The 14,390-nt window shown below is 38.5% G+C and overlaps 1 protein-coding gene across 1 annotated transcript; it reads right to left on the minus strand.

Annotated features, from left to right (window-relative positions):
* Positions 1–257: 257 nt before the first annotated feature.
* On the minus strand, positions 258–12,542 carry LOC145479429 (endothelin-converting enzyme homolog). The gene is made up of 17 exons (XM_081457795.1): positions 11,764–12,542; positions 10,777–10,833; positions 10,242–10,355; positions 9,695–9,781; positions 9,293–9,426; positions 6,838–7,069; positions 6,348–6,446; positions 6,017–6,094; positions 5,375–5,478; positions 4,860–4,918; positions 4,239–4,293; positions 3,892–3,959; positions 3,012–3,154; positions 2,772–2,837; positions 2,181–2,276; positions 1,388–1,464; positions 258–1,040 (listed from the first exon to the last, which is right to left on the minus strand). The coding sequence occupies exons 1-17, from the start codon at positions 12,460–12,462 to the stop codon at positions 941–943; spliced, it is 2,268 nt and encodes a 755-aa protein (XP_081313921.1). The 5' UTR covers positions 12,463–12,542; the 3' UTR covers positions 258–940.
* Between the last annotated feature and the right edge of the window lie 1,848 nt (positions 12,543–14,390).

Below are 14,390 nucleotides of genomic sequence, written 5' to 3' on the forward strand. Positions count from 1 at the left end.
TTATTCACTTGCATGTCTTCATCATATACGACCATATTACGAACTCACAACATTACCAGCTCCTGGTTAGGTTAGTAGAGGACTGGACCGGTATCACTCATGTAATACTAGGTGCGAATTCCTTTTAGGCTTAGTTTTTTTCTGAAGTGTTGGTTACATCTTTAAAAGGTTATACAGCATAAATGATTGACATTAAATGACTGGTAAATAATTTTGCCAGATTCTTACGTGTTAATTTTCTAAACCAGTTGGTTAAACTCATGTGTTCTCTTCTGCAAAATACGATTCCTATATATAGCGGCACTGCCTCCTAGTTCTAATTTCTTCTAAGTTAGGGAAATACTTAAAAAATTCATTAACTCCGTCTCACGCTGCACAACGATTTTTACCCAGTTGCAGTGGATTGTGAGTAAATCGCAGAGCCGCTAAGTTAAATAGGTCTTTTTTATGTTTTACTATCGTTACTATCCTTGCTTCCTAACGAGGTTTTGTCATTTATCAAGGACTATTCTACAAAATCTACTAATACTCCGTAAAGTAAACGATTTACAGATTAATCTCCATCACAATTAGTTGGGACACCATTCTCCCTTTTTAGTCAGCTGAGAACTACGCGCCCAAATGTGTGTTTGTCTAATTCTCCTGTCAGAAGGCGATAAAAAACAAGGACGGAAATTTTCTCAACAGTGTGACGAAGACCTGAAAACATGTCACGTTCGTTACTTAACAGTGCCACGGAAAGATTAATCAAAAGAAAACAAGATAAAAACTACAGTTTTGTCAAATGCATGGAACCATTATTTGTTGACAACATAAAATTGATATCGTTTTTCCTTTCAAAGAAAATTAAGTAAGAAAACTGTAACTACAACTGGCTCAAACGCCGCATCTGAAAAGCTTGGGGTGAATGCAGGTAGCGTTGTACGCCGTTGTTCTTGCTTCACCATACTTTACACTTCTTCTCGGGATTCATCCCTCGACCTGCGGGACAGTTGAAGGCCTCTGAAAACTCTTTCATATTCGATAGAGGTCCAATTGCCCTGAAGAAATACAGCAGTCGGTGTTAAAATTTACATTCTCTTAAATTAATGGACCTGTGAACTTGTCTTCGTCAGAGCTTTAGAATTGTGTAATTGACTTGTACAATTGATGAGGTCGGTGGCGGGAACGTCTTACAAGCTTCGAACCGTCAATTTGTCCTTTAATTTTCCGACTTGGTTGCACGCGTTTGGTGAATCTACTATTTGTGTTTCTGGGTCTCCGATGATTGCTTTCCAGTGTAGTTAATGTTCTGTTTTGCAAAACCTTCATGATCAGAACATTGCAATGCTCTGTTTAGAAAGGGACCTATTTTATTAGCACTGCAGTATAAATGATGTCGTCCTACCTGTAATTGGCCAGTGCATGATTGTCCATCTTTGCCCTTAAAAAGGCAGCTGACGGAGTAAACGCGCTACACCACACCTACAAAGAAAGCAAACGCTGTATAAGTCAAGAAAATCAGCAACTTGTAACGTAAAACTATATATTTTACTATGATCATACTCCCGCCTTTCATATTTCTGAACATATACCATTATTGTTTTCATGCGTTCAAATTTAGATTGCAGAAATTGCATATGCTAAAATGGTCTTTGAATTTTTGCATTTCGACAAACGGTTAGGCCTACCGTCCACACTAATCCGTCACGAAAACGGTACTTTTCGAAAATGCTCTTCAACCCGGAGGAATTTGAAAACTCCGGCTTTGCGTTATATCCACGGTGTGGACGGAAAACATTTTGCACACGAAGCTTTTCGAAAACGATGACGTTACAATAATTGTGTTATTCCCCTGTCCGTGTTTCACTCGAACAAAAATCCAAAATGACCTGTGATTGTTGTGTTTTCAAATTTCTCCGGTGTAGTGTGGTATCTGATGCGTGTTCAACAACGTGAAATGACCAAATTCCGTGCGTTGCATTGTGTGGATAACGTAAAACCACAAAGCATAATTTTTGAGATTTATATTCCAAATTTTGCGCTGTGTTCCATAATCAGTTTCGAGAAACAAACTAAATGACTTAAAGTATCGCGAGATTCGTTGGTAAACCATAAATTCATTTTTCAATCGACGTTGTCCTCGGCGTCGCCGTCGTAGAAACTCCCCAATAACTGAAAGGAAGGTTTCGTGCCCATACCTGAGCAAAGCTGACGAACAAGAGCTGCTCGTTTGTCATGTTGAGGCCAGGTAGCAATGTCTCTGGACCATTGTTCTTGACCCAATCCTTGTACGCCTGTTTGGAAGATACGAATGATTGACTTACAGACAAACCCCAAGTCTTTTAAGCTTCCTTGACGGGTTGGCAAGTTTCCTTACTTCGGATTTTAAAGTTATGTTACTCCTAAAAACATTCCAGCACTAGTGATCCCATCTTTATGGCTTGGCCTCAAAATTATAGGATGAAGATTTGGGGCGCCAAGTGTTTGGTCAGGTGACTTTTAAGTCACCAGACATTAAAATGTTCAGTATTATACATTGTAATGTTTCTACGGCAGCCATGTTTTCAGAGGGTGTTTCACCGGGCTACCGAGAACAATATCACCTAGCGGTCAGAACGGGATTTGAACCCGGGACCTATGGATTTCAAATCCGGCGCTCTAACCAATCGGCCACGCTACCTCCAGTCCAATTATATCTCCTCAGTTCTGTTAATTTGTCACAAGAAACAAGAAGAGACATATAAACGTTTCATGTTAACAATATGAGTAGTAATTAAACAACGCTTTACCCAGTAAGCGAGTCTGATGCCACCGTTGTCAGCAATGTTTTCGCTTAGAGTGAGTTTCCCATCGATCTGTGCGAGAGGAAATTAAAAAAAAAAATTGATAATTCTGCGTTTTTAAAAAGGTGTCACTTTTAAAGTGAAAACCTTAATTGCTGTACAGAAAAATCTCTTTACTGGCGACATCTTTTCAATTACTTTAGTCTGCGTTCTTTACTTCATTTATGATGGTTTATTGTGTCTTACATATATTTGGCCTTCGTCCCCACCATCCACGGGATACTTGTTGTACTGATCCACAATGCACTTGGATCTCTCTTCAAACCCTTCTAAAGTGTTTTTGCTCCACAAGTCATCAATTATTTCCCCATCTTTGTTAAAATATCTCCCTGGTGAAAGAAATAGCTTTATTTAGTGCCTTATTTTGATTTTCACTCTCAAAACTAGAATTCGGATCGATAGAATCGAAATCATTAACGCTTAAAAGTCCTAAAATATAACAATAACTGTCAATTATAAGGTTGAATTTTCTTAATAAAAACAAAGCGATTCCAAATTTGGAAAAACATGACTGCAACGACATGACATACAAACTTAAATCCAGGTTAATTTAAGATAAATGTCGCAAAATTTGGTAGCTTTTGCTTAAATATTGAAAACTGAGCGAGAACTTTTCACCACCCCCGTCCTCCTCGTAGGCTGAATAGGGTTATAATTAACCAGTCAAGGAATACCCGGGTTACATACATTAACATTTATAAGAAACTACTCCTTTCCTAGAAAATTGTGGTCTTCGATTGATATGGACTTTCCAATAACTTCACTCGGGTCTAAACTGAGCGAGAACTTTTCACCACCCCCGTCCTCCTCGTAGGCTGAATAGGGTTATAATTAACCAGTTAAGGAATACCCCGGTGACATACATTAACATACATTAGAAACTGCTCCTTTCCTAGAAAATTGTGGTCTTCGATTGATATAGACTTTGCAATAACTTCACTCGGGTCTACCCCTTTGAACTGTACATGCGTTGCTGATTTGACAATTTCGTAGGAGGCTTGCTTAGCAAATCAAGTTTTACAGTGATGCGGTGATCGTTTGAAATTTAAGATGGATTTTTACTGACCGCGTGCGTCGAATCCGTGGGAAAGCTCATGTGCAAGGGTCATTCCCATTGCTCCAAAGTTCACCGCTCTGAAAATATGACAGAAAAATGTAGGTTCAAATGAAGAACGGGAAAATACCAAAAAGTTTTTATAATGGTTAAATAAAGATGCCTGTTAATTAGCCATAAATTTCTTACAGACCTTATTTTTTGACCATCTTTTCCATATACTTGTATTTAAGGAAAGATTTTTTAGATGCACTTATCTGTGTTATTATTTACATAAGTGGCTTTTAAGAACTGTAACTCGTCACTCGATCCGCAAGCGTGTCCAAACAATGAAGAAATTATACTTTGATCCACAATACCTTGGTGCATTTCTTCCGTAAAAAAGTGGAGGCTGCAAAATTCCCGCCAGGATGTCTACCAGAATAAACGAACGCATTATGTGACATTTAGATTTTTATACTGAAGTCTACCGTGAGTAGTGTTAAGTGACAAGATCCACTAAAATAATTAAGTAAGTCAATTTCGATAGAACGCTGGAAACTGAAAATATAGTGCGGAGTACTAAGCTCTCTAGGCAGTTTGCTACAGCCATAAGGCAAAATTTCCACGTACATCCATGTTTCAAGATGCAGAAACTGTGTGCCCAGTTAGATTAATATCTCAAACGAAACAAAATCCGCTTCAAGATTTTACGGTTGAGATATTCTATAAAAATAGCACAGTGAAAAAGAGACCAAAACAACTGACATATAGGATGAAGACTGCTATAGGAAGTACAAACTGATATATGTTTTTAGAGAGCGAACCCAGCAAATTGCGTATTCCCAGGGAATCTGACAGCATAGTCTTCAGCCATCTAGTTCTCTTTACACCAATATGCTGCAAACAGGTATCCAACAAACATCTCGTAAACCAGTAGGATTGATTAGTTCCCATATAGGTAGTTAACTAGTTACTTTATTATCATTTTTTTTTCTTACTTATTTCGTTTCTGTTAGGTAAGTAATATGCTTCCACCAGCTGAGGTCCAAGATGCCACCTGTAACGGAAAAAAGAAGAAATAAAATAGAATAAACAAATCTACAATATTTAGAGAGGAAGCCACACCAGCCTTAGCTGGTTTTCATGCAGGTCTTCTATCCTGGTCCAATTGGAATTTGGAGATGTTAATTTTTGTGGACGGAGAGCCAACAACAAACTGAACCCCCATATGGCGCCGGGCTGGAATCGAAGCCGGGCCACATTGGTAGGTGGTGAGCGCTCTCACCACTGCGCCATCCCTGTTCCCCGAGTGTAAATATTTAGAACTGTGTAAATAGTTTTAAAAGTATTGTTGAAGTGGTGAGGACAGCTTTGTTAAGAGCGACTTAAGTTAAAACTGCGCGACAGCTTTCCACTATTGTCAGCTGGCTCAAGCCTTGCGTTCCTCTACCAGCCATCACCCGAGCTTGTGAACGCTCAGAAATGTTCTGAGGCGTGTACTGGTTGTACTCACTGTTCTTTGTCGACCGGACTCTTAAATTTTGAGAAAGAAGACCTTGTTTGCCAACTCATCACTCCCAGTGCATTCAGGAGGTAACTGTTGCAGCTGGTGTTTACCTAAAATGAAATGAAATGAAGCGAACATTGATCTGTAAACAAATCCAATGGTTGGAATGCTGGATGTAAAACAACATGCGCCTCGGAAGACGAAGACAAAGACGAAGACGAAGACGAAGAGACGAAGACGAAGACGAAGACGAAGACAAAGACGAAGACCGTCACGATGACGAAGATGAAGATGAGTACGAAGAGGAAGACGAGTAGGAAGACAAAGAATAAGAAGAAAAGCAACAAGACGAAAAAGAAAAAGAAGAAGGAGAAGGAAATCGAAGTTGAAGAGTAAAAGAATGAAGAAGAAGAAGAAGAAGAAAAAGAAGAAGAAAAAGAAGAAGAAGAAAAAGAAGAAGAAGAAGATGGTGATGATGAAGAAGAAGAAGAAGAAGAAAAAGAGAAAAGGAGAAAAGGAGAAAAGGAGAAAAGGAGAAAAGGAGAAAAGAGAGGTAGAATAAAAAAAAAAGGGAGAAGACTAAGAGGAAGAGGAGGAGGAGGAGGAGGGGGAGAAAGATCTTACGTTTACATCAATCATGGGACTTACATCTTTATAATACTCGTTCAGCAGTGTTTCACTAGCACAGAGCTTTGGAAAACCAATCTTGCTTTTCATAGCTTCTTCCTTGAAATAAAAAAAGGAAACTTCTAGGAAGATTTATAATAAGTTTACATCAACTGTTCAGTACTTAAATACTGTTAAATGACAGCGATGCAGTATCTGCCTTTAATGCCCATTGAATTTTGCTTACACCTGTGTTAGTTAGAACTGGTTCTCATCAAGACCATGTGACCAGTAGCATTTGGATGGATTCGAATGAACGACTGTAACAACAATCTTACAAGGAATATCACAATCAGTCAATTTTGATTCAAACCTTTTCGTGAATTTTTCGTTGGGTCTGATTATCTATCCACTCGAGACGTGACGTTTCATCTCGAAACGTTTTCTTGATCGTTGTCATCATCTCTTGCATCTGCAAAATAGCATTTATTGTCAATAGAAATACAGTGGTGTGTTAAGAATTTTAGCTTCGTTTTCTTGTCACTGATTGGTTGTTACTCATTTTTGAATTTTCACGGTCAAGTGACGCACGGAAAACACTACACTACATATAGCCTTCAAACACAAGAATCCAATGTGTTAAACTTTGTAACAGTTTGAAGCCAATATGAGCCAGAAGTTTGCAAGAAAGTGCTGTGAACAGAACAGTGGTAAATCAAATTCTGACCTGATACATTAGTTGGATAACAATTAATTGAGCGCGGATTCACTGCCAATCATCAATCACAATTCCCTTTATTCCATGCCATGCTATTTCAATAAGAAATCAAACACATCTAGAAGAGATAAAGTTTCTCACTCACGAGTGGTATCACGTCTGTGTCGAAAACTTTCGAGACCCACATGTAGCCCAGAGCAAATGTAAGTCCGTGGTAGTAAGAATTAATGTCCTTCAGACACGACAGCCATCGTGTCGCGGCAGAATTCTTCCGTTCGATCTCCTTTTGATACTCCAATAATGCAGACCGAACGTCACGCGACAAGTAGGGGACAACAGAACGTACGAAGGTCCACATCATGTAATTTGACAGAGTCCTGGGATTAAGATTTTGTTGAAATCGATCAAGTTTCAAGTTCTAAGCTACGTTTAAGAAGCAATTGCTCAACTGCGAAAAGGAATCCCTACAAAATGTTGCTTACTGGTTATTTTCAAAGAAACTAACTTAGCTACAATCCAAATAAAACTAGGCACAACGTGCTAAATTAATAATAATAATAATGATGATAATGATGATAATAAAAATAATTGAAAATATATATAGGGTAACCACATCAGTTATAAAGCTGATATCAATGTGGGCCCTGTAAAATAAAACAAAGATGAAATGAATATATTAAAATAAATAAAACGGGAAATTTAAAAACTGCTTAAAATACTACAAAAATAAAAAAATAAAATAAGAATTTAAAATAATGGCAACCTTGTGATAAAACGTACGTTTTGCAGCTTCTAGCCTAATTTTATCAATTGATAACTTATTCACCCGCTCAACTACCCAGTTACGAGCCACCTGACAAACAGACTGACTGCTTGACTAACCAAATTAACAACTGCCTAAAATTCATTTTCCGACGCTCAGATCCTGGATCCTTTTAATAACAACAAATTTTAATTTCACCTCAGCCATCGCTGTATTGCACTGCACTGATCACAGGTGTCCCAAACTCACGATTCGAGGAATCGATCAAATATTAGTGATTTAAGTACGCGTATCGAGTGAGGCGTGACTGCCTTAAGGTGGCCGAACACAGTTTTCAAGAGCCTCTGCCTAATTCACCATTACTTTAAAGCTATTTATGCTTTGGCGCCCGTTTTTTGCAAGAGTCAAGGTTAACCACAGAAGGGTTTATTCTCACATTTTGGCTAAGGTGAGTGCTGTTGCCATGGCAACGGGGCTGGTTAAAAACAAGGCTTAAAAAATGGTTTTTGTTTATTTAAAAAAAATTCAATCGTTAGATTTTTTTCATCATTTGCCCACTATAAATTGACATTAAATCCCTTCTGTCAACAATGTTCTAATAAAATTTTGACATAGGCGACTTTCGTAATTCGCCGTAAATCGTTTTCATTGCATGTTCTGTATTATTAAAAATTCCCTATGTCAAAATTCAGATTTTTTGCGATAGATCATTCGCGTGGTTTCTGAATTATTTTTTTGCCAAATTTCTTGAAATTCTATCGACTGGATCATTAGAAATCGGCAAGTTTCTGCAAAAGAAATCGGTCTCAATTTTTCGAGCAACTGCGCATGCACTGCATTTAACTGGGTTCTTTCGGTAACAAAAAAAAAGCTGAGAATTGCTGGCTTCTTTGCGTCGTTAACTTTTCTAACATAGCTTTGTAATATAAGACTAAAGGCATCAATACACTGCGTTCAATAAGGGAGAAAAATAGCGCATATAGTGCGGGTGTTGAGTAAATAAAATGGTCGCTCTATTGAAGGCATGTTTGTTTTTCAATCCTTGTGCGCGCGCTGAATTGCATCAGCAAAAGCGCGCGCGAAAACTGTGTTCGGCCACCTTCAGTGCGCGGTGTTGTGTTACACGTTGGGCCGTTGAGAATTTGAGCGCTCTACAAGGCATTGTATGGAATTTAAAATAACGAAGGATAAAATCGCGTAATGAAATAAAATGTTACTTTTTTTGAATAAAATTAAGAAAATATACTCACATTGCCTGGTTTCTATTGTCCATTTGCTGCGACAAACACCTTAAAAGCCCCCAAAAACAACGAAATAGGCCAAATGGACAACAGAAACCAGGCAAGGTGAGTATATTTTCTTAATTTTATTCAAAAAAAGTAACATTTTATTTCATTACGCGATTTTATCCTTCGTTATTTTAAATTCCATACAATGCCTTGTAGAGCGCTCAAATTCTCAACGGCCCAATCTGTAACAAAACACCGCGCACTTAGGGCAGTCACGTCTCACTCGATAGGCGTAAATTCAATCTCGTTCCCAGAGTCTTCGTTCCCCTTGACCAGCGGTCGGAAAACGAGAGCTCTGGGAGTAACCATTTCAGGCACGCGCCATAGATGCAGACTGCGCAGTGAAACCGGATGGACAGAATCATCAGAATTCGGTTATTTCAAAATGGTTGCTCCCACAGCTCTCGTTTTCCGACCTCTGGTCAAGGGGAACGAAGACTCTGGGGACGAGATTGGCGTAAGTCATTAATATTTGATCGATTCCTCAAATCGTGAGTTTGAGACGCCTCCGTTCTAACCACAAAATACTGAAAAGTCGTGGTTCTTACCTCTTGCCTGTTTCAGTAACAACATGAGATAGATTTCGTAGATACTCGAGGGAATGTACAAACACTCTATCCGAAGAATTCACCCAGACATTGAACGGTTTTAACAGCTTGTTTATAAATCCTAACCATGTGAACTGAAAGGAAACCCGGCGTAAATTGCTAAGAAATTGCATATGAAAGTGAACCTTCCTAGAATAGCTTATACTTTAGATTCTAGACTAAAGGCACGAGGACTTTTTGCGCAATTATTGCTTTCTGAACTGAAACTTGAAAGATCTTGACAAATGATAAAACCACAACTGGTAACTATTTTAACTCCGTGCAAAATTAGGGCTTTCATTTGCTCATTGGTACATTGTTTTTAATCTCTTAATCGACTCTTAAGAAGGAAGCCAAACCTACCCCGAATCCTGGAGCCCTGCGTTCAAGCTCTGTTATGTTCATGTTCAGGTGGAAATTATTGAGTATCACACCTCGTGGCGGAATGATCTGCAACAACAACAACAACAAAAACCAAAACAACTGACACTGATGAAGTACTCCGTTTAGAAAAATATGACTTAAAAATATTAAGAACTTTTTGGGTGGGGAGAGTTCATAATTTGTGCGTATGATTGTTGCTATATCTCACGGGTTAAATTTTCGTGTTAAATTTCAAAATCTCTCAGGTCAATTTTTTAATTACTACCTTTGGATGGGATTTTGGGCCATTTCTGTACGCTTTTTGATTGAAGCATTTCTCCGGCTCTCATTTCTTCTCCTGAGTGGAGCGAAGGTCACGCAAAGTTAACGATTACAAGACCTCAACAACGCAAGAACTTCACCCAAGGATCAAAACTGGCCGCCATCACCGTGCGCCAAGCTTTTAAACGCTGTTGTTCTATTTGAATCTACACGTACGACAGCTTAACAATATTTTATACAATATTTACAGTATTTTTTTACGTACCTTTGCAATCTTTCCTTCCAGCTCCAAAACCTTTGCCATTTGGTCTTTCGTGTCACTTCCTCCTCCGAGCAGCCTTCCTACTTTGGTCATGTATTTCAAATAAGCCAACCGCGTCTGAAATAGAATGAATGCAAGGGCTTTCGGGAATCATAACTGTTTTTGGATTTATGAGTATGCCATAAATTCTAAGTTTCTTACTTACTGTGCATGGCAACCAAACAAACTTGTTGGATTAACCTAACCATACTGTTAAGAGTCTACCGATGCTGCTATCTTAAAAGGCTTTTAATTCACAAAAAAGAACTCCTGTACACCTTGCGTTCCAATGTTCTGTCTCTGTCCAACGCCCTCTGTGCTCCTTGGTTTTCTTCAGTGTTAATTTGTAAATTGATTGTTTTGTAACCAGGTTTTAAATAACCATATTTCGGTTGGCCCACAAGACACACGCCTAATCTTTCTGGGCGGTGAGCCACAAGCACCCGCGATTTTTTTTCGAATTTTTCTGTAAACATTCAGATAACTTCTGGCACAATACCTTGTTATCAGGGCTCAAGTACTTCGCAGGAATAAGACTCAAGGATGGAGGTGTTATCTGCAAAATAACAAAAGAGATAGAACACATAAATCAGTCAAAAAATGCAGCTAAAAGGGAATTTAAGTAACCAAAGCACGAGGGAGAGGAAGCACTATTTTATCAAATATCTCTCGCACTAAATTATCAACATGCATTCAGTATATATTGGTATTTCGGTATGAAACTTGTAAAATATATCTTTTAAGGCCATGTGGAAACATTCACCCTGATGTTTGTCGTTCTTTATAAACCAGACTAATATCTTATCATCTTCACCATTATTATTATTATTATTATTGCAGTTTTGCATATAACGTTTAAAGCAGGAAGGTGGGCTTAAATTCAGTTCACACGTCTCATTTCTTAGACCGATTTTACTCATTTGAAAAAGAAAACGTTACTTTACACCACAGTCGTATCCTGTGTATTCCAAACACACTTCTGGGGGGTACCGCGTTATATGGGCTATATAGGTCTGTGCGGCCCCAAAGGATAGGGTTTTTCAGCCGTTTTAGCCATAAATAGGATATCGATTTTGGCCATTTTGGTTATAAATAGGGTATGGTTTTAGCACTCTAGTCTCGAATTGGATATGTTTCTTAGAAGAAGCTACTTTTTCATCGTTATCAATAAGACCGTCAACAAAAGCCCGTCATAACTTATGTTTAGGCCAATTGTGTGAGCCGCAACGGTCATAAATAGGGTCGAAAAAAGCGCAAATTTTGGTCATAAATAGGGTAAGGGATTTGGGAAGTGGGCCGCACTTCCCCGCCCAACTTTTCTGGAAAGTTTAGGAATATCCTTCAGCAAAAGAGTTTTAATGACTCTCTGATCCTTGATTGCTTCTTATTACATGTGGAATTAAACTCCGCAAAATATGTTAATAGTCGTTTTTCATTAACTGGGATAAGTTTACAAATTATAGCTAAAAACAGCAGATAAATGTACCTTAAGAACGTGTTGTGAAGAGTTGAAAGGATTAACATCAACGTTTAGCACAAACAGAGGTGACATGTATGAAAACTCCCTTTGGAATGCCATTAAAACCTCAGGAAGACTCCATGTTGACTCCTTCCATGAAGTATTTCCCAGTGGCCACGATCCGTATTGAGTAATAAGACGTTTTAACTCAGGGAGAGCAGTGTTGTCATTCTGGTCTTCCGCCATGCAAGATTTGAAATAGTCTTTAGTTTTCCTTACAGCGTGTCCGCTTGGAAAGTCGTCATCTTCTAACAAGAGTAATAATAGTTTCTTGTTATTTTCGTCACCTAGCTTACGATAAGCTGCGAACCAATTTTCGGATGATGGAATTGGATTGTTCTTGATCCAACCGCCGCAGGAGTATTGAAAGAAGTCCTTGCACGGATCAACAGACTCGTTCAGGTTCTGCTTTATTGCACCTGCAACCTCCAAACATGAGCTTGAACTGCAATGGTCGTTTGGTTGCCTGACATGGGTCAAGATTAGGACGATAGCGAGCGCAATGCAAACAAACAGCAAAAGTGCGCAGATGAAAACCAGTCCAAAACGCCCTTTCCAGTTATCCTTTGTAAACGAGGTCGGGCTACTCCAGGGCTTGACACCTAAGGTCTGTGTGCTACCTGCATAACCTAGGTTTGTATCACCCCGGGTACGATAAGAATCCATATTAACTCGTCTTCAGTCCAATGCGATGATTTACTTTAATTTGCAGTTGCCACTTCTGATCACTGATGCATCGCGACAAACATAGACCCTATTCATAAATGGCTGCCAATTATATATTAAAAATTTTTTAATCTCAAACGAGTTTAGTTAGGCTAATTTAAATGCACACAAAATAATTTTCAATTGGCAGCCATTTATGATTAGGGTCTATTGTATGAGTTAATACTAGTAATATATGGTAACAGTCCTTACATACATCGGTCATGCTTTTCACGCATGCTCATTAAACAGTTGTCTTGTGTCAGCCATAAAGGGTCGTGCACGTGTGTTTTCCTTCCCCAAAAACATAACTATTAGTTGGCCTGGTGATTTCGCAATCGTCATGAGCCGATGCCAGATTTTGACAAGAGATAGGCCTGTTCTCTTTGTATCGGAAGTTGTAATTAAATCACATTTCGGTTAATTTGTTTGCACGGTTGTTCTTACCAATGTAACCAATAAGATATCTGTAGTTTGCTCTGGAAGTAGCTTATCGCATTTGAAACTGACTCTTGTCGACTGCCTCTCTTGTCTTGTCGAGTGTTTGCTTTTTATGGAACAAAAACCCAGGAAAAGTAAAATTAAAATTAGTGAACGATGAGGCATTCATCCATATCTTGAGGACTTAAGATGCTAGTTAATTTTAAGGATTAACGTTTGTTATGATGAAGCCTTGCAAGTTGATCGTAGTGTTGCATGACTTAGTAGAAATTAAACAATTAAATACTTTTTAGTAAAATTATTACCCAATGGAAATTTCAAAAGTCATAAATACATTGAGGCAGGATGAATTCTAAACTCCTCTCATTAACTCATTTGCTGCAGGGGACGGTAGGCTCATTAGAAGAATGCGGTTTTCAACGAAAACGCAGTAGTGTGGAGGAGAGGCTTACGGCGTTTTCGCACAATACACAAGAAATCTGAGTTATTGTCATTGTTAAGCTCAGTTTCAGTTAGATACGCTGTTGTCATTTGCGGTTTCTTTGAAGTGCCTTAACAAATCTCTACCCTTGAAATTACAGTGAAATCCGCCCTACGGCCTCCCTGCTAATACGGCCAGCTCGTTATTACGGCCACTATATTCTGGCTCGAGCAGAAGTTCAGTCAGTCATTTTCTTGTTCAAATAACCCTTTTAGCACGGCCACTCCGTTTATACGGCCCATTAGTAATGTGGCTCATTGGTGACCGGATTGAGGGTTCCACTGTATGTGCAAACAGCCACAAAGCCATTGCCTCCCGTGATATAAACAGTAATTTGCAGAACTTTCTCTCTTGTGATCTACCTTCCTGTCAACATTTTTCAAATCTTACGAGCATTAAATCGCCCTTTTCAAGTCATCAAGCTTTCAGGTTTCCTTGCAGCTGGGACCATATGTACTGCATTGTGCAAAAAAGTGTTTGCATTCAGATAAGAGTCAAATTCCCTTCAACAGCGATATATTGTTGAAACAAGACAGAGGGGGAAAAAAATTAAAACGTTCTACCCAAGTTCAAACAGGGTTCATTTCTTAAAGATGTAAAAATCCGATTCAAGCTTAACAACAGAAAAAAAATTCTATTAAACAAGTTTATCGATTAAGAAACACCCATAAAAAGGAAAAGAAATCACCTCAGAACAAAAAGTAAGAGGTTATTAAACTTCCTGTACAGAAAAATTGAACAGAGAAAATGAACGCCACTAGGATTAACATGACATCAATGGATCGTGTGTTTACTGATTTGCTTAAAAATGAACACTCATTCCGTTGAACTTGTATTGACAAGGTTAAATTATTATATTGCAAGGTATTAGAGTCAAAATATTTACATTTAAAGTAATCGTGTCAAATCTGTCAATTTTTTATGAATTAAATATCAATCAAATCAACTTGAACTCTCTCGGCACTGG

Source organism: Orbicella franksi, chromosome 2 (assembly GCF_964199315.1).
Source record: "Orbicella franksi chromosome 2, jaOrbFran1.1, whole genome shotgun sequence".
NCBI classification, from domain to species: domain Eukaryota; kingdom Metazoa; phylum Cnidaria; class Anthozoa; order Scleractinia; family Merulinidae; genus Orbicella; species Orbicella franksi.

Coding starts and splice junctions, on each gene's coding strand:
- LOC145479429 (XM_081457795.1), bottom strand. CDS start 12,462: ATGGATTCTTATCGTACCCGGGGTGATACAAACCTAGGTTATGCAGGT. Junction 9,782..10,241: donor TGGAAGGAAAGATTGCAAAG/GTACGTAAAAAA, acceptor TTGTTGTTGCAG/ATCATTCCGCCACGAGGTGT. Junction 3,960..4,238: donor TACGGAAGAAATGCACCAAG/GTATTGTGGATC, acceptor TCATATTTTCAG/AGCGGTGAACTTTGGAGCAA.